The following is a 23029-nucleotide window of genomic DNA, read 5'->3' on the forward strand; positions in this document are numbered from 1 at the left end:
CGAGGAAAATTGGGCTGCCATGGCATCGAGGTCTGCTGTGGCATCAGGGGTGCATCACCCCGGAGCACCTGAAGCTGTGGCCCCTCTCCTACCTTGAGACACAGACCCTGGTATAGGCAACAACAAGATCAGGCAGCCAGGGGGTTCCATCCTGCACGGACACCCTGTCCTGACATCCTGTCACAGCAACCCGCGGTGACAACTGTGTCCCTTGCAGGTGGAGGCTGCATATGTCCTTGGTGTCCCTGTCAGGGAGAGCTTTCCTCTCAAGAAAACTCCTCACCCCAAAACACCCCTCCTGAGCCCAGCCACGTCACCCCGGGAGCCTCAATCAACTGGGGGTCCCCAAATTATCGCCGTTTGCTGGGAAGCCCTGATGCTGCCGGTGCTCAGTACCTTTCGGTTTGCCACTCATGGCGTGCTGCGGCAGCACATCCCCCTCGGGCTGGGCTCAGCGTCCCGGCTGGTTGTTGCTCTCTCATGCCGTCCGTCCGTCGGTCTGTCCGCCCGAGTGCGGGGGCCGTGGCCGGAGGGCTCCCCCGGGCAGCACAGTCTCCTCCCCCGCTTCCCCTGCCCGCGGGCTGACATCACTGCCCAGCGCCGCAGCCCCGGCGTGACTCAAGGGGGACGGAGGATGGGAGGACACGGGAGGATGCCTTGGAGGGAAGGGGCCCCACCAGCACCGGCTGCTCCCGGAGCACAGCACATTTCGTCCCTATCCTTCCCTCCCCACTGTCCCCTAGGGAAACTGAGGCACGGGTGGGAGGGAGGGGAACACAATGCAAACCCCCTCTTCAGAGCCTCTCTGGATCGCTCCCCTTGGAGACCCCCGGTCCCGCGGGCACCCAGGGCTGAGCACACGCCAGGGAGCACACACTGCCCTGCGAACGCACCGCTGGCCCGGAGCTGCACTCCAGGCTGGGGGGGGAATCACAGCCCCTCGCCCCCATCCCTGCCGGCTCCACTGCGGCAGGCACAAAACCGTGGGCAGCTGACGCTCACACCACTGCCGCTTGATTCTCCATTGCTTTGGTTTAAATATAAGTATATACAAATACAATAAATATATATCGTTATATTTATGTATATATAAAACTACCGTGGCTTTGCTGTAGGCTTCCCACAGCATGCAATCCCGTGGCATGCCTGTGGGCACCCTCCAAGACTCCGGAGCCACTGGGAAAAGGGTTTTCTTGCTCAAAAGTCCCTACTCTGTACCCTGAGTATCCAAAGCCTTGGAGGAGCTCGCTTCAGCCATAGGGCTCTCCAAAGATGTCGGGGTGCAATTCCCATGGGAGAATGTCTGTCCTGCTTTCCATGGGGCTCCAGCTCCCATAGCGCAGCGTGGCAGACCCACCTGCCCTCCATGCCAGTCCCAGCAGCCAGCAGCACCTCTCAGGCCCACAACTCCCTGTTTAGTGCCCTAAACAACCAGGAGACTCTATGGCACAGATGTCATCATGCTTCAGCACTGGCCCTGGGAATACCCAAGACTGGCACCCCCCTCCAGGTTGGACAAAGGCTGGAGCAGTCAGCTCTGTCCTGGCTGGAATCAGCTGCCCTCACCACGTCACTGGAGCAGGAAAAAACACCTCCCTCCCAGGCTCTTTTCCTGTTTGCTGCTGATTTTAGAGCAAGGTCAGGACAGGTTCAGGAGGGAAAGCACTGGGAGAGAGTCTTGGGGGTCCTTGCAGATATGAGGTCCTCCCGCAAAGTTAATCCCTCGCCCAGAGAGTCAGCCTGTTGTGGGATTGCTTCCCCAGCCCAGAGCAGGTCCCCTCCCTGCAGGTCCTGTAGGGGACAAGAAGCATCAGGGTTTCCCACGTATGGTGGCATGGCTGTGGAGCCAGCCACAGTCAGGCCTGCAGAGCTGGGGTTGCAGCGGTGTCACCAGAGAGTGCTGTGACCCACGGGATCCTCAGGTCCCAGTGCCCAGGTGGGTGCCCAGGTGGGCGCACAGCATCAGCCACATTGGGAGAGCAGCTGGAGCTGGTGAGGCTGGGCTGGCTCTGAGAAGCATCCAAAGAAAAACCATCCCAGGTGTCCACCAGCCTGCAGCCTCCATGCCAGTGCCATGGGCTCTGGGGAGCCAGCAGCCCAGCACACTGCAAAGTCCATCTCCACCCCAGCCTTCCAGAACCCGCATGAACACCATGTCTCCTACCTGGCCTGGACACGATGCATCCCCTCAGCTCTCCCAGCCGATGGGTAGAGTCCCATCCTGGCGGCTGCCGTGGGCAGCGGCCACCACCCGGCTTTTCACCCCGTGCTGCTTCTCCCCAGGGAATGGCATCACTGCCGGCACCGCCCCGGCTCTGACCATCCCTGTGCAAAGCCTGGCCGCGCTGGCAGCCGTGCGGAGCCAGCGCCCGGCACACGGCCAGGCAGCGCGCCCGCAGCGCCGGCCCATGCCAGCTTGTTTGTTCTCATTAAAGGTTAATGAGAAAGCCACGCTAAAGCTGCCCCAGCCGCGGGAACGACGGGAGGGGCATTCCCCGGTGCCATGCTGAGTGAGGGGACTTCCAGGCTTCCCTCGCAGAGGTGTGACAGCCAGGCTGTGCTGCTTGCAGCGACTCTGCCTCTCCGTAGCCTGCAGTCCCAGGGGGATTTGTGTGGCAGCTGACACATGGGTGAGGTGCCTGGCATGGCACCATCCCGGGTATCACCCTTGGGGAGACCACCAGGAGCAGGCAGGAGACAGGGTCAGGCATTCCAAAAGTGGCAGAGGGCATTAGAGAAGGACACATCACATCAGCCATGCCCTCTGAGCACCTCACAGCACCCAAGGGCACTTGGGTGGGGCTTGACAGCTCAGGACACCTTGCCAAGGGAGGGCAGAGGAAGGGCACAAGTCATTCCATCAGTGCCAGCGTGGTAATTGAGTTAAATGAGTCCCTGTTCCTGGCTTGGAGTGGGTGCATGGGACATCTCCATGTGACTCTTCAACTCAGGGGACTTCCCTGCATATTCATCACTCTGGTCAGCTCAACCTGCCAGGGTGGCTGCCTCAATCCCTCCGCAGAACAGATGTGGGTGTAATGCCCCAGGTGCTCCCTTTTTGGCAGTATCTCTTTATGCCTTCCTCTTAGCAGGCCTGGGGAGCCCCTGGGCATCCCAACCACAACAGCTGAACATGCAAACAAAACACTACATAGGCAGCCATGCTTGGACACACATGTACAGCCATGGCCAGTTTGTGCACAGGCAGAAAAATCCAGCAGGTTATTCCCACTTCCCTGCCTAGCAGGGGATAGAAGAGCAGCTTGCCATAGATCCCACATCCTGCCAGCAAAGTCCTAGGGAAATTCTCCAGCTTCTTCCTGCTGGCCCAGGGACCATCAGCATTGAGGCTGAGCCCACCCAGCCCCTGGAGAAGCCACCAGCCCCAACTCTACGGTGCCTTGGTGGCACCAGCACCAAAGGCAAGGTGATGAAGAAGCTATTTCAGGCTGTTTTGGACAAGTACTCCCCAGCCACAGACATCCTTGAGTAGCTGGGAATGTCATCATAGCTGGAAACCTGACAGGAAAGAGCATAGGCCAGCCTCAGTCAGTGTCAAAAGTCACGGCTGGCCAAAAAGATTTGTGGAGATGGAATCAGCACCAGCCTGGTAAGGGGCCAAAAAACTCCTGGCCATAGGGGAGTCTTGGGAGAAGGCAGGAGATGACAATTTTGGCAAGAAGACACACAGTCATGGCTTGAAGGAGAAGCACAGTAAGTGACCAAGTGACTTGTCCTGGGCTAGGACAGCTGGTCCTAGAGCTGCAGGAGGTCACCCCCACCATAGTGCTACAGTTGCTTCTTGGACTTTACTTTCTTCTAAAACAGGCAAAGCCAACTCCAAAAAATCCTGGGAGCTCAACGCAGATTTTTCCGCAAGTGGATGCGCTGAGGGCTGGAGAAGGACCAGCCCTTGTGCCAAGCCAGGCTCTACCCCCATCCAGGCTGGCCCTGATGCTGTCGGCAGCATCCCTTCCCGGAGGGGCTGGGCATGGGGCGGTGGCAGACTCGAGCCCTCCCCCCTCGCTTCCTCACATCGTCCCCACACGGCTGCAGAAATAGAAGCATTATAAATGGCAGCCCTATAAATAACCCCAAAGCACGCGGCGGGGAGCTCGTCCCAGCCCAGCACTGGCCTCAGCCCACGCAAAGCCAGGGCTTGGGCTGCCTTCACTGTGCCCTGGGGATCTCAAATACCAGCTGCTCCCTGCCTGCCATGGGTTTCCCAGGGTCCTGTCCTTTAGGTCAGTGTCATGGGCAGGAGCTCCAGTGCATCCGCTGAGCCTCAGCCACGGGCAAGATCTGGAGCCCAGCCTGATGGCATTCCTGGGGGACACCCGACGCCCATCCAGCTCCTCCCGTCCAGCCAGCACTGGACAATGCCCATCGCAGGCACCCTGCTACAACTCAGCCAGCAGATTCCTGAGCAAAACGGCAGCTCTGACCAGGAGCTTCAGCAAGGCTTGGGAAGAGACATCCCTGTCCTCACTGCAGATCAAGTTATCCCCTGGTTGCACCTCAACACCTCTCAGCTGTTTCCCCCTGACATCCCCCATCACTGCCATGTCCATTGCTGTCCTCATTTCCATGCTCAACCCTAATATGCCATGTCCTCCCTGGAGACTCAGCCACCACCATGCCAGAGTACCACCACGCCACCACAGTTCTTTTCCACCCAGGAGACTGTGGCAATGAGGACCCGCGCAAGCCGAGAGGAGGCAACGCCGCTGGTGACAAGCAGGTGACAAGCCCTGCACTGCCGGATTTTGCGCGGCGTCACAGCCTCACGTCCCAGCCCTGCTCAGGGAACGCAGTGAGGCCAACAGCCAGGAGACGGGAAACATGGGGTTTATAGGATGGCCAGGACTTCCCAGTGCCCTCGGGAGTCTCCTCTGGGAATGTGGCAAGGGTAAAACCCGCTGAGGCTGTTTGCACGCTCTGGGATGGCCGGAGGTGCGGCAGAGGAAGGGTTAATGGTACGAGGCCTTCCCGAGCACTTCTTGGCAGCCTGGGAAGGGCTGGGAGACAGGAGAATCGGGCCAGCAACAAAGCGAGATCTGTCTCATTAATTCCTCCAAGCATTCCTCCCTCCGTCACCCCGAAAGGGAGGAGGAGGCAGCACCCAGCTGACATGGTGCACCAGGTCCCTCGGGAACCCGCCGGGTCCCGCCTGGGCGCCGGGCAGGGATGGGGGCGATGGCTGCGGGATCCGGGGCTCTGCCGTCCCGCAGGAGCTCGGGCACGGCCCTATATGGGCACGGGCAGCTTGTCCCTCGCCCGCTGTACCCCTGCTCGCACCCCTGCCCGGAGTCCTGAGGGATTCGGGGCAAGACACGGTTCATGCCATCAGCGTCATTCCAAACCCGGGAGCGAAAGAGTGGCTGGAGAAACTGATATATCCCAGACAGGGTCTGGGGGACAGCGGGTGACATTGGGGGTGCTCGCCCTGATATCCCACTGTCAGGCGGCTCCTTCTCCGAGTGTCTCCGGCCACGGTCCGGCCGGGCCGCGGGGTGCGGAGGATTTCCCCGAACGGCAGCGGGGCGGAGGAGCGGAGCCCCGTGTCCGTGTGTCCGTGTCCGTGTCCCCGTGTCCCCGTCCCCGTGTCCCCGTCCCCTTCGCCGCCCTCCCGCCGTGCCCGGACACCCCAGCGCGGCGTGGGGCGCCCACTGGGGTGGCGGCAGAGGGGACGCGGGCGGGCGGTGGCTTGCGGCGACGTGGCCCCCCCAAGGGTGTAGCCCTGCTAAGGCCACCAAACCCACTCCCCCCGACCCCCCCGTGGCCGCGGGGTGCGGAGGTGCGGGTGGCACTCACATGTCCCAGGAGAGGCGGGGGACGAGGCGCGGGGCGAAATCGGGCCTGGCTCGGTGCATCCCCTTTGTTCCACTCCCATGGACGGGAGCAAGCGGGGAGTTCGTGCAGGCTCTTGGCAGCGCCCACCCCGGCTCTCTCCATGGAAACGCGGGAGCCATGTGATTTCGGCAGGAAACCACGGCCCAGCCAGCGCCAATAGCAGCTGCATGGACGGGAGCACCTCCCTCCCCGAGGCGACCGACACCGCTGCCGACACCGCCGACACCGCCATCGCCACCGCCGCCGCCGCCACCGCCACCGCCACCGCCACCGCCACCGCCACCAACACTGCCACCGCCACCACGGCCCTGCGGGGGTCCCAGACCCGCCGGCACAACAACATTCCCAGGGGTCCACAAACCCCACTATGAGCCGGAGCAGGATCCCCCCTCCTCCGAGGCGAGGGGAGTGGGGGCAGCCCGGCTTGCATGGCCCCGGGCTGTTCGCCTTCCTGGCGCACACAGCCTCCCATTGCCAGGGAAGCAATGGCTGGAGCAACACCTTCTCCCTCACCACTCCCGTGTCCCCCGCACAGCCTCCCAGGCTTCAGTGCTCTCTGACAGACCCCGGGCATGTTTCACATTCCAGCAGTGAAGTGACATGACCAAAGCTGTGCAGTCAGTCAGTCAGTGGTAGAGGGAACACCTAAACATCCTTGCTCCCAGCTCTGTGACACCCAGCATCCCACCCTGCCTTTCCTCCCCCCAGCTCCTGCATCTGAGCCATGCTCGGACCTCTGCCAATCAGAAAGTCCACTCTGGGGGAGCAGAGCATTGGCACTAATCCACATTCACCATCCCACCAGCTCCCAGCATCCTAGGAAAGCAGCAGGAGAGAGCTCCCAGCTTCCCCAACTAAGGGACAGGCACCCCCAGTGTAAATGCAGGCTATCACCCAAGGGATGCCACGGTCACACGGTGCTGCTTCCACAACTGCCAGTCCACTGCCTAAACCCTGACACCTCTGAGCATCCCTGAAGGTGGAGGGGTGAGGAAGCCACATGCCTGTTGGGCGGATGCACCCTGCTCCTCTCCTTTCTCCCAAGACCCTCTTTCTCCTACCTGTCCTAGATCCTACTGAGTCAACCCAGTTTTAAATGGAACTGAAACCTTTGCAGCCCTGGTGAGACATCCTTCATGCAAGGACAAGGCTATGCAGAGCTCCTGCCAGCCCTGTGAGGCAGAAACACTAATTATACCACCATCAGGTCTTGTAGCCCAGTGGAGCAGGGCAATATCAGTGACAAGGAAATCATTGCACCACTCTCACTCTCCTGGGGCCACACCAAGGAGCACAGCATTTGCTGCCAAGGTTGCTCAGTGAGAACCAGGGCGTCCCAGCTCCCAGTCCAGTTCTCCAGGCTGGCCTGGTTACACGGAAAGAGAAATGATGCAAAGATGGGTGAGGGGACAGCAGGTCCTAAGGCCACCAGGGAAAAGCCAAGCCAAAAGGCCAACAAGGAGAGGCTGCCAGGGTGGATCTGCCAAGCCATGTGGTTGATGAATCCCAAAATGGTCCATATTGGAGGAGACCTTAAAGACCACCTGGTTTCAACCCCTGCCATGAGCAGAGACTCCTTTCACTAGACCAGATTACTCCAAACCTCATCCAACCTGGCTTTGAACACTTCCAGGGATGGGGCAGCCACAGCTTTTCCAAGCAACTTGTGTCAGGGCCTCACCTTCCTCACAGGGAATAATTTTTTCCAAATACCCAATCTAACCCTGCCCTCTGTCAGTTTGAAGCCATTCCCCCTTGTTCCGTGACTCTGTGCTCTTGTCTAAAGTCCCTCTTAAGGTCTTTAGGAGCCCCTTTAGGGACTGGAAGGGACTCCAAGGTCTCCCTGGAGCCTTCTCATCTCCAGGCTGAACAGCCCCTACTCCCTCAGCCTGTCTCCACAGCAGAGATGCTCCAGACCTCTGAGCATCTGTTCCATGGTTTGACCACCTTCTCAGTAAAAACTTGGGGTGCCTGGAGGTAGACTGACCCACAGCACCACATTCCACTTACCTATGCATCATCATCCCAAGGTAAAACCCCATTCCTGGTTGCTGCTGGGAAGCAGCTGTATCCCTACAGCCAGCAGGAGAGGGGAGTGCACCCTCCTCTCGGCCACACGCCTGCCTGCCCTGCCAGGCTGGGTTGTGGAGCCAAGCACTCCCTGTGCCAAGGCCAGGGCTGGCACACTGCACTGGCTGCTCTGGGAGCTTGCTCAGCACGGACCAGCTTGGCAAACAAAAACAAGGGCAGGCTCCTGCCCGAGTTCTGGCAGCACTTGCCCTCCAAAACTCACTCCTGGATTTATGGAGGTATGGTGTCTGCTGGCAGGAAGGAGTTAAACCTCCCAGCATGGATTTGGATACTCCTGGGTTAACCTTGCCAGCATGGATGCAGATAATCTTGGTTTAACCCTTTTATTATGGATATGGATACTCTTGGGCTAGTCTTGCCAGCATGGATATGGATGGATACTCATGATTTAATCCTTTCATTATGGATACAGATAGTCCTGGGCTAACCCTTCCAGCATGGATATGGATACTCCTGGATTCCTGTCACTGAAGGAGCCTTCCCAGTAGTCTGGTTGGGAAGCTGGGCATTGGTGCAGGAAAGAGTCCCTGAGCCCAAGGGCACTTTGTCTGAGAACCTGCTAGTATTAGTGAGTTCCTCCCAGCACAGGACTGCACCTTTCCAGAGCCTGGTGACCCGAGACCACTCCAAGCACATTCCTCTTCTGGCAGCTTCAGCAACAGCCGCGCCAGCTGCCTGCAGCCGCCTGCCGTGGTGCAGAGAAAGGTCTGAGCCGTCTGCTCCACGGGTCTCTGCCCAAATTGCTCTTCTCACTGCAGGCTGGGCCTGGAGCCACGTCTTCCTCTCCCCTCTCTCTGGAGGGCTGGAGGCCAGCCCTTGGCTCCAGGCTGGAGCTGCTGCGTGCTCAGCATTCCTGCTCTGCGCTGGAGCAAGGCAACACACACAGGCCAGGGCGCCAGGCCTTGCATCAGGACAGCCACGGGTGTTGAGAGCCTGGCCACCACCCTCCGTGAGCAGCTGAGGTGCCTCCACAGAGCCTGCCACCATCCCTGCCACCATCCCTGCCACTGCCTCAGAGATGAGCATCCAGCATCACTTCAGCTGTGTGGTTTTGGGGAACACAACCTGGTAAAAAGCTAAGGGAGCCAGGGCAGTGCTGATGCAGCATAAGCAATGTGAGCTGCTGCTCCAGCTGACTCACCGGAGCTCTGGCCACACTCAAGAACTGGCCAGCAGCACAGAAAGGCTGTGCCAGCAGGTCCCCTGAGCTCTGCTGGAAAACCTTCCCCAACACACTCGGGGCCAGCTCAGGCCCTGCAGCAGGCAGGGCACAGCCCTGACCCAACTCGTCCTGTTCCATGGGGCAGAACTGCATGTCCCGGCACTTTGCCTGCCCACTGGGTCAGGAAAAGGGAAGGCAGGATACCCCCAGAGTGGCCACAAACCTACTCGGTGTTGGCCAGCACTGGGTGCTGCTCAGCTCTCCCAGACTCTGACCAGCAATCTGGAATCTGGGTCAGGGCTTTGCAGCAGAGCCAGGACATCCAGACTGCGACTTCATCAGGTCCAGCCCCAGCATGGGCCAGGAGGGTAAGGAGCTGCAGAACAGCACTGGTCCAGACTCTCCACCACCAGCCACCTGCCCCCGCTCCCTTCTCCACCCCAGGAAAGTTGTTGGTAGCATCTCCAGCCACTATCCCAGTTCAGTCTGGGGGCTGAACGTCCCCTGGGACCACTCCACCTCCTGCAAGCAGGCAGCCATCACCACCTCAGCACAGCAGGAACCAGCTCATGCACACACCCGCAGGATCACTCCAAAAGTATCCATGATTCACAACATTCCTACAGTCCTTTGCTGTTGTCTAACACTGAGCAGGAAGGCTGAGGTTGTGGGCAAGCCCAGAAACCAGCCCAGCCCAGCAGACATAGCCAGTGGCAGGGCAACTGGCACAGCTGGACCACAGCTGAGGTGCCAGAAGCCTTGAGGATTCAACACTGCACCAGGTGAAGCAAAGCTTGGCCAATCAAGTCGGCTGAGGTAGAAATGCATTGCCCCAAAGCTGGTGCTGCAAGGATTTGAGAGCAAAAGGCCATTTGGAGCACGAAGTGTTTTGGCAGGGCTGAATCTGCAAATTTGGCAGAGCTGTATGCAAATGCATGTAAAGATAGTCCTTCCAAGCAGGGCAGGGGATCCCATACACACCCTGATCCGCTCCACTGCTGAGGTCCTCCCATGAGCAGTGCCTGCTACACCCAAGAGCAGAGTGAGTCCACCTGGGAACAGCCAGTGTGCACCCATGTGCCTCCCAGAGCATGAAAGTGCTTCCTTCACTGCAGAGAGCACCAGCCTCCAGCAAAGCTCCATCCCCTCCAAAGAAAACAACAAAGAAAATGCTGGGATGGGGATTAAGGAAATGAAACCAGCTCTGCAGGGTAAGCAAGGCTAGGAAGTGGCTGTGATATCTCCTCTCCTCACTGGCCTACAGCTCTCTCAGCCCAGAGCCCACAGCATGGCACATCTAAGCCCAAGAGAAATCATATGCTGGAGAGTGTGTTGAATAACTGAGAGGTTTCTGAGTGATCTCTGCTCCTGAGATATAACAGGCACTTGGGGAGCCTTGATGGTCCCAGAATGGCACTTCCATGCTCTCTCCATCCCAGCACAACATACAGGGAGACCTCCTGACACCACAGCCTGCACTTTACTTCTGAAGCTGGCACTGTGGGGTGGCATCTCAGGAGTTTTGCTCTTATAGAATAATTAAGGTTGGAAAAAACCTCTAAGATCATCAAGTCTATTAACCCCGCACTGTCAAGCCCACCATTAAATCACGTCCCCCAGATGCTACAACCATGTGGCTTTTTTAATACTTCCAGAGGTGGTGAGGCTACCATTGCCTTGGTAGCTATTCTACCTCTCCTGAGCTGTTGGCCCAAATGGGTTTGTGCTGGGAAGGGTGTCCATGGAGGAAAGCAGTGGCAGTCAAACAGAAAGACCAGGACTAAAACCAGCTGCTAAAAGCTGCCAGTGAGGTAGGGGTAGCAGAGGGGGGACATGCTGATAGCAGGGATCCTGCCACATCCTCTCCATACAAGTGATGCTCCTGAGCAGGGCCCATTCCAGCTCTAGTTCATGTCTCTAGCACATGTGTGAATGCCACCAGCCCCAGGCTGTGGCTCCAGCTGGTCTCTCCTATATCTGTCACATGTCCTGGCTGCGAGGGCCAGCTCTGTTTACACGTGCAAGTCTCAGATTCTCCTGCTGGGGATGAGTCAAGCTTCCCTCGACACCCTGCTGAGGTGGCGGTGTCAGGGCCCCAGCTGGCGTTTGCCTCCTGAACGGCACAGAGCCGGTGGATGCCAGGCTGGGGAATGGCTGGGAAGGGCTCACACAGCCCTCTGCCTGCTTTCCATCCCACTCGGAGCCATCTGAAGCAGCACGGAAGGCACTGGAGGCTGGAGCTCACTGCCAGGAAGCTCTCCCTGGCTCGGCTCCACTGGGTCAGCTTCCTTCCCCTCCACCCCACAGGCACCGCATGGCTCAGTGTGGGGCAGTCAAACCCGAGCAAGACCCCTGCCACCTCCAGAGGGTCTACTGTGGGCAGGATGGCCAGGCTGCTGCTAAGAAAACCCCATCTCTTGCAAAGCCGTGGGGTGCTGGGGTGTCTCCTGGGGTGCCTCCTGGGGTGCCAGCTCTCAGGAGAGAGGGGTCCCCTGGATTTGGGACCCCCAGGGACAGAGGCTGGAGCTCAAAGGAGAAGCCAGCCTTCTTCCCATCTGCATATTGCCTGGAGGTGCCAAGCTGCTGCTGGACTTGTGGGGTGGTGATGGTTGCTACTGCCCAACCTGCACACAGTGGCAACCTGCAGGCTGCCCCATCCAGAGGGTGCCCAGTGAGGCAGAGGGAGCATCCTAGGAGATAAGAGAAACCCCAAAACACCCCAACCACATCCAGTTCCCCCTTCGCTTTCACTGCTCCCAGCCCTTGCTTTCTGCTCCTCTTTTCCACATATCCCAGAGTCAGAAAAGCTCTCCTCTCCAGAGAGATGCCTTTTCCCTATGCTCCTAAATTTCCCAGAGTGGGAAAAGAGCCTGCAGGCTCCTTTTTGGATCCCCCCCACCTGTGTCCCCCTTGCTGTGACCGGGGCTGGGCTGGCTCCGTGCAAGCACAATAACCAGAAGTGTGTGGAGCCGCTGGAAGGAGCGATGTTCCCGGATGGTATGCAGCCCTGACAGCACTGGCTCTGCTTTAAAGGGTAACTTTATCCTGTAATAACAAACAAGAGGAGCCAAGTTCCTCCCCAGCGTCACTTCCCTGGCTCCAAGGAGAGAGACATGGGGGAGAGAACTCATGAGAATGAGCTTGGATCCTTGTTCTTGCCATCACAGGGTTTTAACTCCATTCCCTTTAGACAAGGGGGGGGGAAGATGCTCCAGGGTAGCAGGTCGGGGTCGAGAGTTGGAACAGATATATTTGTGTGCTGACATTCTGGGGACCGAGGAGATGATCCCTCTAGCAACTCCGATCCTGCAGACAGCAGCAGGAAGCCTGCCACAGCCCATGGCATGCCTGGCTGAACCCCACTGCCATCCCCACAGCCCCTCCCCACATGCTCACAGCACTGGACAGGCACACTGGCATCTCGGCACAGTGCCAGCTCTAAGTGCAGCCACCCGGGAACTTGTTCTGCAAAAGCTGGAAATTCAGGCCCAGCTGGTGCTGTGGGATGGGCAGGGAGAGGCTGACCTGCTCCAAACCCCTGGCAGGACCCTGCAGAGCAGGACTGGGTGCTATGGCCAAGGCATAGGCAGATCCTAGATGTGGGAGGAAGGGCGAGCACCTCTCTGTGACCCATGGGTGCAACATCCTGTGCTCCCAAACAGGTTTTTTTTTTAAGATCCATAGGTGTGGCAGTGTCAGTGCCCCAGGGAACAGAGCAGGCAAATTTCTGGTTTATTCTTGGGAGGCACAGGGGGCACCAGGGCATGTGATGGACTCATCAACATTTGTGGTGTATTCATTCACAGGGGACATGGAGCATCTCTGTGTCACCCCATCAGGCTCGGCAGTGGTTGACCTACCTCTGCTCCTGCGGGACACTGACGTTCAGGAAAGGTGTCCCTCGGTGGTCATCACCAGGGAGGGCACAGCCCAGCTTGTGCTGATGGGACACTGATGTCCCCTCCCTGCCAGTCGAGAAGTGGGGATAATTTGGCAGAGCTCAGTTGTGTGAGAAGATGACAATCTGGAGAAGGCTGCTGAGATGTTCTGTCTGATTTCCACTTCCCCAAGGAGCACTTCTGGAGATCCCAGGGTTTGATTAAATCCCAGCCTGTCAAACGAATCTGGTGAAGTGCTGCAGTTTTCTTCCCCAAGATGGATTTCCTCCAAACCCCTTATTAGGGGTTTGGGTTAAGTCTGTGTGAAGCTGGTGAAGCTGCTGCCTCCATGGTGCCCCCCCAGCAGACCACAGGGCTTCCAGAGGAAGCACGAGAGAGAATCCGACCAGCTAAAAAGGGGAAGAGAGAGGAAGGAGGGAATCATTGCCATCTAAAGCTTTCAGGGCCTTAGAGGTGACAATGTCAGTATCTGCCCTCTGCAAAAGGGGTTGTGGGAGACCCATGGGAGACAACGTGGCTTAGGGGAGATGAGTCAAGGGGTGCTGCTGGTTGCTAGGGAAGTAAAGCCTGAAGCAAGCTCCCAGTACCAAACCATCCTCCCAGGGCAGATGTGGAGCCTGCCTGGCTCTGGCTGATGGGAGGGGAGAGCATCAGGGCAGGCACCAGTGGGTTAAAAGCTTGAGGTGGGACTTGGTGAGCTGCTTCCTCCCAGCAAACAATAATAAGGGAGGGAGAAGGGCAAACAATAATATGGGAGGGAGAAGGGATGCACGGGGCTCTGCAGGGGCTGATAGTGATGGAGCAAGCCCAGCCCTGCAGCTGCAGCTGTACCAGAGGAAGCCTCAGCACATTATCTGCTGGTCCCACTCGGCTTCCTCAGCAGCCCTGATGCTGCAGGGACCGGGTCATTCCTCCTCCAGAACCTCATTTCTCACGGACCCAAGTTTGGCTCCTGTGCTTTGATGGCAGCCCTGGACCCCAGCACCCCCCAAACCATGCACTTCCAGACAGTCCAGCCTTCCCAGCATCCATGTTTCCCACCACTGCAGGGGGCTCTGGGAACGGTCACCCAGGTCTCACAGCCCCAGGACCGCGGTGCCACCCAGCAGTGGTCCCCACAGTGACCATCCTGCTGCCCCATCCCCCCACATCACAGACAGTGCCCACACCTTGGCAGAAGGAAGATTTGGCGACTCCTGCAAAGGGGATCTCCAGGTCCTGGCTGAGGTCCCTGCAGTTCTGGTTGCCTCCTGGTCCTTCTCAGCAAAGATCTGCTGCACCTGGAGCTGCTGCAGCCTGGCCACGCTGGCTGGTGTCCCAGCACTTCCTCGTGCGCGGCTGTTTGTGACCTGCCTGCTGCTCCACCTCCGCAGCTGCATCGCTGTCACAGGAGCAGCCCTTTTCCGTTCCGTTTCCTTTTTTTGACCCTCTCCTCCTGTAGCAGCCTTTGCTTTTCACGGAGGCTCTGCCTGCTGCTGTTTGCCCCACTTGGGTGTGGGAGGATTTCTCTCAAAATGGGTCTTGCCCCGGTCCTTGCAAGTCAGGTCAGGAATCCCGATGTCCTCACTGCTCCTACCTCAACCCACAGTTCCTGACTCCAGCTCCTGGTGCAACAAGTCTTTGCCAGTGGCTATGGGTCTGGAATAAGGCAGCTGCTGGAAAACCCTGGGAAATGCAGGTCTTTCCCATAACTGAGGTCAATCCCCAGAGCCTGGAGAGCTCCTGGGCTCCCTGAAGCAGAGAGATGTTTGCCCCCAGATGTTACTATGGCTCCAAAGAGGCTGGGGGAGGCTGTCTGAGCTGCTCTGGGTGACAACTTCCCCACCCATGGCCTCTGGAAGTCCCCAGACATGTTTCTATGACCCTGTGCAGTCTAAGTAACAGTAGAGTCCTCAGGGGGTTGTCCGGCTTTCCCCACTGCTGGAACCAACACTGGCTCTTGTGTCCCAGCTTCAGAAGAGAAATGGATCAGCTGCCAAAAGCAGACAGATCCTAAATCACAGTTACTCTGTCCAAACCTGCCTGTGCTCCCAGGGAGCAGCTAGCTGGTCAAGTGGAGCTGGGATTTCAAGTGTCTCCTGGGGCACTGTAGTGCACCCAGTGAAAGGACACAGGGCTATGTGCTGCCATCCCAGCGGGCAGGGGGGGATACTGAGGTCTGATACTTCCCAGAGCCAGGAAATAAGCCTGACACAAAGGGCAAAATCAGCAAAAGGGAGGGAGGGAGGCAGGAAACATCAGGCAGGAGAGGAAACTGGGAGATAATCAGCTCCATGAGCACAAACACCCGGAACTTGTGCAAAGGAAAAGCCGACAGCCACTTGGCAAGCATTTGAGCAGGGAGACCTGCCCATCTGGCCTTTTACTGAGGTTTCCTGAAGAACACGTGCCCTGGAGCACCTTAAGGTTTTCAGCGGTTCCTGGCCTCCAAGTTACCATGGGTGGCACAGTCCCTGGTGGCTTAGCTCCAGCATGTGCTCCCTGGGATGAGCCTTGTCTCAGAGGGTGGAAGGATGGGCTCCAGGAGAGCACCTGGCTGCACTTGTAAAGGCAAAGCACTCAGCAGGGGTGAATCCCAGTTACAGAGAAGTCCAAGCTGGGTCATCCTGCCCCAGTCTCCTGTTGGCTTGAAAAATGGGATCAACTGACCTATTTTCACTTGGCTCTGCTATCCCAGCACCCAAATGGAATAACACTGCACTGGGGGTCCTACAAACTGATGCTCCAGGTGCTTCAATGCCCAGCAGTGCCCTGGGGTTAGTTCTTCTCCCCAGGAGCTGTGTCCAGCCCTGCCAGACTGGATATCTGCAGAGCTTCCCACTCCTCCTCCTCCTGCCTTCAGAACACAGGGCTGCCCATGCCCTGGGTGACCTGACCACATCCCAGGTGACGTCCCAGGCTGACAGAGCTTGTCCCAGCTGTCAGCAGTCCTGTCTCCTGCCTGCTCCCAAAAGAGCAGTGACGAATTCATGGGGTTGGCAATGACCACAAGGGGGACGACGACTGTAAGCTGTCAGGAATCCGTGGTGGGATTTCTGGCATTGCTCATCTCTCAGGATCCAGCACATGGCGTGGGACAGAAGGGAGAAACATGGTGAGAGATGGGCATGGAACCAGCCTGTGGTGACTGGCCAGGCTCCAGCTGGCTTGTGTGGAATAACTGGGGCAGGAGAACCTCTGCCAAGGGGCAGGGAGTGCACTAGGGGGAGGCCTGTCTGTGTCTCTGAGCCAGCACTGGGCTGAGCACAGCAATGCACTGGCCCCTCACCCACGCTCCTGTCCCTCAGCCATTCCTTCCCAGGGATTCCCCTCCTCCTGCTGCCATTGCAGCACTGATAGGGAGGTGCCCAAGTGGGAACTGACTGCTCTGGCCACAGCCAAGTGACTGTATCAGGTGGAAGAGCCCAGATGGTTCAGAGCTCCCCTGAGGACGAGGCTGAGTTCAGTGTCTCCCTGGCAGGGGGCACCTGTGCAGCAGTGGGTGCCTCATGTGGGTATGGCTCTCTGCAGCTCTGCTGGCAGTGCTGGCTCCTGAGGGCCTTGGAAATCACAGCACAGGCTTGGAAAAGAGCATGTCAGCCTGGGCATGGGGAACACAGCTCCTCTGGCAGAGTCAGGCAAGGCATGGCCTCAAGATTCCCAGGAAAGCTCGTGGTGGCAGGCAAGTTCCCACTCCAGGAAGAGGTAGAACCCCAGCAAAGCCCAGACCCAGAGGGACCTGGATGCTTCAGCTGGTCCTCCAGATGAGAAAGAAAAGGTGGTGGTCTCTGAGAGAAGGAGCAGGGGGTTGCCTTTCCTGCAGGCTAGGTTGCTCTGCCCATCTGAGACCAGGCTTGGCCATGCTCCTTTAAGAGAAGCTCTTTCCAGAAGGGGCAAAACCCTCCTGAGAAATCCCAACACCACCCCAAAATCCATTTCTTTGGGGCTGTTACCACTTCAGGTCAAATTCATGCAGTCCAGGGCTGCCCAGGCCACCTTATTAAGATTCTCAGCATCTCCACCCCACAGAAGCACCATTCTCATGCTGTGATCCTCCATAGGACCAGATTTCCCCCACCCAGGGGTACCATGCCCAGTTGGGGCCCTACTGTGGGAAGAGCTGTCCCAGCTGCCTGGGATTGCAGAACTGGACTGTAGTGCCTGGTCTTCCCATTCCAGCCATGAGCCTGATCCCAAAGACACCGTGTCCAGCACAAAGCCATCCCAAGAAATTGATGGCAAATACACCATGCTTTGGTGGAAGTGTGGCAGAGACCAGGCGGACCTGGGCACACCCTGCAGCCAGGAAGGACAGCAGGAGGACAGCAGAGCTTTGGGTGAGTTACATGTCTCATGGGACATCCCTTCAGCTCAGAGAAGGTGAAGACAAGGCAGGCAGACCGCTCAGATCAGAGGACATTTAGGTTGGAAAAACCAAGATCATCAAGTTCAACCATTAATGCCAGGATATTTTTGCCAGAAGCAAGACAGTCTGGGTGGAGACATTGCAGCTGGGAGAAGGCACAGGTACTAATTGACTTTATTTATTAGCAAGATGAAGGCAGGGACCACACCCTGCCCACCCACTGGAGTCCCAAGTAGGTCCCTTGCAGACCACAGAGGGCTGAACGCCCTGGTGCACCCATGCCACCAGGAAGTCCCGTGCCACCGTGGAGTCCCTTGCAGGGACCGAGAGCAGTCACCAGGGGATAGCTTTACCTTCCCAGTTGAGCAGAGTCCCACTGTGTTTCTCAGAAAGGATTGGCAGCACAGACAACAGCCCCCGCACACTTGTGTCCACTGTCAGGTCAGCCTACAAAGGGCAAAATGAGACAGCAGCGTCATTCCAGGCCATCCAGCAGCACCCACTTGGCTCATCTGCAGTAAGAGCAAGGCTCCTTCCACCCAGAGTGAGCAGAGAGCCAGGAGAGCTGGGACAAGTCCACTATGTGGGAGGATGGTTAGGTATCTGCACTGCTGTTTTGCATGAAGGTGGCTTGGGCTGGGAAGAGAGCCACAGGTTTAATCACACAGGAAGAGATCCCTGCTGTAAATGAGATGCTTTGTGCAGCCTTCTCAAAACTCCAATGCAGCAGGGACCACCGCACTGCAAAACATGGACCCTGCAGGATGAGCGGAAACTTCATGGAGCTGCAGTTCTTCAGGGAATGGGGCACAGGATGGGATGGTGTTGCTCCTCTCCTCCCTGCTCTGTTGGATTCAGGTTCCCTGCATATCTTCCAGGCGGCCCAAAGCCTCTTTTTTCTCCTGAACAAGCAGCCTGATACGTGCTGATGCTACTTCCCAGACAGTATCCACATGTTCTGCAGGGGCCCAAAACAGACATGGGCAACTTGGAGCTTGAGAGGCAGCTCATTTTCACGTGGATTCTCCCTCCAGAGAGCCATCTTGGCCACTTGGGCCACCTCCTGTGCAGGTTTGTAGCCTTGGGTGCCACCTATGGGTTCCCTGCTGACCTGCTTGGCCAGAACTCACCTCCTGGGTGCCCATGTCTGTTTTCACCCAGCCGGGGTGCAGTGCCACACACAGGATCCCAGCTTCCTTGTAGGTCAGAGCCTGGCACATGGTCAGCATGTTGAGGGCAGCCTGCGTGAGGAAGGAAGCATCATCCATGGTCAGCAAAAAGCTACATGAACCAGGTTCCCTTCCCATCACTGCCTCTTGGTGTGGAAGAAAAAGCAACGCCAGGTCTTCAAGAGGCAGCATGTGTTTCCCCTGGGTGGGTATGGAGATGCCCTGGGAGCTTGGGAACTCCCTCCATCTCTCGATGCCAGGTGTTTCATAGAGATCTGGCCTGGCAAAGGTAGCTCTGCCCCTCATGGAGCTCAGGAGCCTAGGCAGTCCCCATACCTTGCTGCAGCGGTAGGATATGACAGGGTGGAAGAAAGAATCAGGTGTTTTCTTGATGGACCCCAAGATGGTGGAGATGTTGATGATGGCTGCCTTGCTGCAACTCAGGCCCTTTTCTTTGCTGTCCTGGGCAGCCTTCTTCAGCAGAGGCAGGAACGCCTGAGGAGAAGCAACCTAGTGGGACACCTGTGCTTCAGGCTAGTCCCACTTACAGCAACTGCAACCCACGGAGGGTGAGGAAGAACAGCAGGATGTCAGGAGAGCCCAGGTGTTGCTGCAGTGGCCCTGCCTACTCCCAATTAGACTTGCACAATTCAGAGATGCTGCAGAAGGCTTAGGCTTGAAGAGCAGTCCTAGCCCTCCACTGCACAGCTACAAGAAATTTGGCAAATCCCTCCAAGATTTCTGTTGTGACCATGGACAGCCTGGGATACCCTCACGCTGGGCCAAATTTCATCCCCAGAGCTTCACCCGTACCTGGGCCATCAGCATTGGCCCCACTGCATTGGTCTTGTACGTCCTGACCATGTCCTCAGCATCGACCGTCTCCAGCGAGGCCGTGGGGGTGTAGATGCCAGCGTTGTTTATCAGCAGGTTCAGCCCCATCCCGTCCAGCTTCCCCTCCACCACCTTGGCCGCATCGGTGATAGCCGAGGGGTTTTCGACATCTGCAGTGGGAGAGAACAGTCTGAGAGCCACGGGCGCACTGGGGAGAAGAGGGAGGGGAGGACGCCGAGGAAATCTGTGCATTCTGATGCGCGCGGCCCTTCCATCCATGGGCACCAGATGGTGCTGTGAAACCAGCTCCAACTCATCCCAACTCATCCCAACACCGCCTCCTCCGCTGGCAGATGAAGGCTCCCACCAGGAAAAGCCCCCCGTGGGGCAAACCGCTGCTGTGACTCCCATGCTGTGTCAGTTCCCAGCAGACACTGCCTCCAAAGTCTACATCTGAGCCATTTCTGGAGAACCCAGAGCTGTCTCCGAAGGGACAACTCCCCAAGGGAAATGTGCTGGGACCCACTGTGGGATGGTTCTGCAAGGTCCTTCTGCTCCTACTCAAGCTCTGGGCTGATCTTACAGCATTTCCACAGGAGCTGCCTTCCTCCAGAACCCTCCTGGTCTTGCCTAGGACTTGGGTTCAGGGCAGAGCAAGGATGTGGTCACTCAGCTGGGGGAGCCAGGGGCTGCCCAGAATGAGTCTCAAGAACATTCTGATCCTGTGGCCATGCAGTAAGGAGGCTCCAGGGAATGGGGGACTGAGGCTGAGACAGGTGTGGAGAAGCTGGGGTTTTGGCAGCAGGACTTGAAGCAGCTCTGAAGAACTGGAACCCCATGTACAGCCTGAAGGGAGGGAGGAAGGGAAGGAGAAGGGGCAAGTATGGCTGGCAGTCACAAATTTACCAGCTCAGAGGCAGAGCACACGTACCCAGCTTTACAAGAACCAGGTTTGGGTGTTTGGATGCCAGATCTCTCAGCTCCTACAAAAAGAGACACGGAAACAATCAGCATGAGGCAAAGGCGATGCCAAGCATCGTGCTGAGGTGCCAGCAATAGCCCAGCCTGAGGGAAACATCTTCCAGGTGTTACTCAGCACTTGAGAACGGCTGGCTGGGGACCTGCCTTGGTTCTCAGGCTTCTCCCAGGCTCCACAAAACAATGTGCACATGCTCAGGGCATGGCATGGCCATGACTGCAAGATCCTGTGGTCACTTTCCCAAAGGGTCATCTGCAGCCTAGCCAGAGCCACAGCAAAGGATGGGTGCAAACTGTGAAGGACCAGTTTACTGGGGAAATTATGTGAACTGGCTGGGGATACAGCCAGAAGTGTCTCTCAGAGGCTGCTGGAAATGAGGTGGAAGAGGAAATCACATAGAGATAAGCCAGTCCCAGTTGCACTTGCTCTGGACTTCATTAATGATTAGTGAATTTAATCACTTTACACATTTTTATTGGCTGTTTTAATCTCATGTGGATATTAAGAGGAGTGGGTTAAAAGCTGAAGACTGGGGAGAAGGACTGTAAATCATTTAAGTGACCTTACAGCTGGGAATAACACTTGATAAACCATGTAAATAGTAGCCAGTGATCCACTAGGATGGATCTTAACAGTAGCTATGGCTCCTGTATCTCTGTACCTCCCTGTACCTTCGCCTGGTGTTGCTTCAGGGATCCCCTGGTTATCAAGATAACAGAAATAAATTTATTCTTTGTGTTTTAGTCATCGATTTTCCTGCCTGCCTGCCTGTGCCAACTCACACAGTGGAGGATTCAGAAGCTCTTTTCAAAAAGGAAACTTTCTACTTCACAGTTCCTAGCAGCTCTTTGCTCTGAGTCTCCAACTACGGCAGGTTTCAGACACCAGAAACTGAACGACCCTGTTCAATGTGCCCAGAAGGACTGCTTTTAGAACTAAAGACCTCTTCCAAACATGCCCACAGGAGAAACACAAATTGGTGATTTCTTTTGAGAGGAACATGGAGCAGGAGACCTGCTGGCACTGGCTGTGGTTCACTGGCAGTTATGTCTGGGCTTCCCCACCAGACCCCATCGTCCCACATTAGCCCCGGGCACAGGAAATTATGTAAAATCCATTAATTGGTTTGTGGTGGCCAGCAGATGTTCTCCTCTCCTCTTTTTCCCAACTGCCTCTCTCAATACCATCCCAGAAGCAGCTTCCCCCACCCCAATGCCTGGCCCAAGCCTGAAAGGTCAAGAGAAGTGATGTGGCACCAGCCTGGTGGAACAATACTCTGCTCTTTATGTCCTGTGGTCATGGACTTCAGCAGCACCCTGACACTGCCCTCACCCTACCACAGCTGGACAAGGCTTAGGGAAGTACCCCCTGGCTAGGAGAGCTGCATGAGGACCACCTTGTAGGAAAACTGGCTCCAGTCCAGCCCTGAAAAAAGTCCCTGATCTCTTTGCTGCCCAAGTCATTTGAGTTGTGGGGAGGAAGAATGGGGCAAAAATAAAAGACCTGGCCTATCTTTGACCCAGGCAACGTGGGCACCTGCCACAGCAGGAGCTGGACACCCCTGGGTTGGCAGTAGGATGGATTCTCACCGTGCCAGGACCACTCCTGGCATGGAATAATGCACACTTGCAAGAAGATGCCACAAACAAATCAGCTGGAGCCAGGATGTATCAGAGAGCAAGTTTCTCACTATTAGTATTTCAGTGGGACACAGCAAGCAGGGGAAGACGAGCTGGATGTAAAGAAGAACAGGGTAGCTTTGTGATTCCCCGCAGAAGCAACGTGTGTGAGTATCTCCCGTTTTAGCACAGTGGAAAGCTGGGACAGGGGGATCACAGCTCCACTGGCCACAACTTTTGGAAACCCCACGTTCTGAACCTCTGGATTTTGCAGAGAGCAGCGTGACTCAGCAGAAGCAGCCCGAGCGGCAGCACCGCCTCAGCCCCGAGGCCAGCCCAGCTCAGCCCGTGCCCGCAGCGAAGGGCGAAGCCTTGGCACGAGTTCGGGCACACCCAGCGGCGCGGCCTTGAAGGGTGGCACGGCCGATTCTTTGCCGGCTGCACCTCAGGTGATCGGTGACTTCAGACACCAGAGCCCCGCGCCGGCAGCGAGTTGTCCAGGCCGGTGACAGGGGCCGAGCGTGTGCCCGCTGCCCCCCGCCCCGGCCCGCACTGACCTGTGCCCGCGGCCCCTCGGGGTCCCGGCAGGTAGCGAAGATCCAGGCCGGGGGTCGCGGCGAGCCCAGCAGCTGCTTCACCAGCTCCAGGCCGATGCCGCGGTTGGAGCCGGTCAGCAGCACCGTGCGCGCCGCCGCCATCGCCGCCCGCGGCCCGGCCCGCCTGGCGCCGCCTCCCGACCCCGCGGGCCGCGCCGGGCTGCCCCAACCTCGGGGGAGTGAGAGAGAGAGAGAGAGAGAGAGAGAGAGAGTGTATTTGTGTGTATTTGTGTGTATTTGTGTGTATTTGTGCGTGTGTTTGCCTGCCTGCCCACCTCATGTCCAGTGCAAACACAAGAACAGCGTCCCAGCCCTGGCGTGCCTGAAGGGAGGAGCGAGGGGTGTCGGAGCGAACCGAGGGGGCTGAGGGGACTCTTGCCAAGGGTGCTGGGAGAGGGAGAAAGCTCGCAGCAGGTCTGGCGTGGTGTCTTCAGCACTTTTTGCACACTAATCTTTACCATAGAAAAAAAAAAAAATCCCAA

At 57.4% G+C, this 23029-nt stretch overlaps 2 protein-coding genes across 7 annotated transcripts in view; both read right to left on the minus strand.

Annotated features, from left to right (window-relative positions):
- RIPOR1 (RHO family interacting cell polarization regulator 1) overlaps window positions 1–13103 on the minus strand; it is a 30415-nt gene extending 17312 nt beyond the window's left edge. For 2 of the 5 annotated variants that reach the window (XM_088171974.1, XM_014880724.2), the window contains exon 1: window positions 5815–5949. In XM_088171974.1, coding sequence (XP_088028100.1) covers window positions 5815–5893 — 79 coding nt within the window. In that variant the 5' untranslated portion in view covers window positions 5894–5949. Of the gene's footprint in view, window positions 1–396; window positions 431–5814; window positions 5972–12966 lie in introns of those variants that run through there. The other 3 variants (XM_088171975.1, XM_014880717.2, XM_088171973.1) reach the window with 3 other exon arrangements.
- Window positions 13104–17496: 4393 nt separating this feature from the next.
- LOC106855810 (uncharacterized) lies at window positions 17497–22842 on the minus strand. 2 transcript variants are annotated; one of them, XM_014880759.2, is made up of 6 exons: window positions 22509–22691; window positions 20285–20336; window positions 19333–19523; window positions 18856–19014; window positions 18481–18591; window positions 17497–17797 (listed from the first exon to the last, which is right to left on the minus strand). In XM_014880759.2, the coding sequence occupies exons 1-6, from the start codon at window positions 22647–22649 to the stop codon at window positions 17684–17686; spliced, it is 768 nt and encodes a 255-aa protein (XP_014736245.1). In that variant the 5' UTR covers window positions 22650–22691; the 3' UTR covers window positions 17497–17683. The 2 variants fall into 2 exon arrangements, with proteins under 2 accessions (XP_014736245.1, XP_088028102.1); XM_088171976.1 differs by lacking the exon at window positions 20285–20336 and having other exon boundaries at window positions 22509–22842.
- Between the last annotated feature and the right edge of the window lie 187 nt (window positions 22843–23029).

The sequence above is a fragment of the Sturnus vulgaris genome, chromosome 12 (genome assembly GCF_052056855.1).
Source record: "Sturnus vulgaris isolate bStuVul1 chromosome 12, bStuVul1.hap1, whole genome shotgun sequence".
Classification (NCBI taxonomy): domain Eukaryota; kingdom Metazoa; phylum Chordata; class Aves; order Passeriformes; family Sturnidae; genus Sturnus; species Sturnus vulgaris.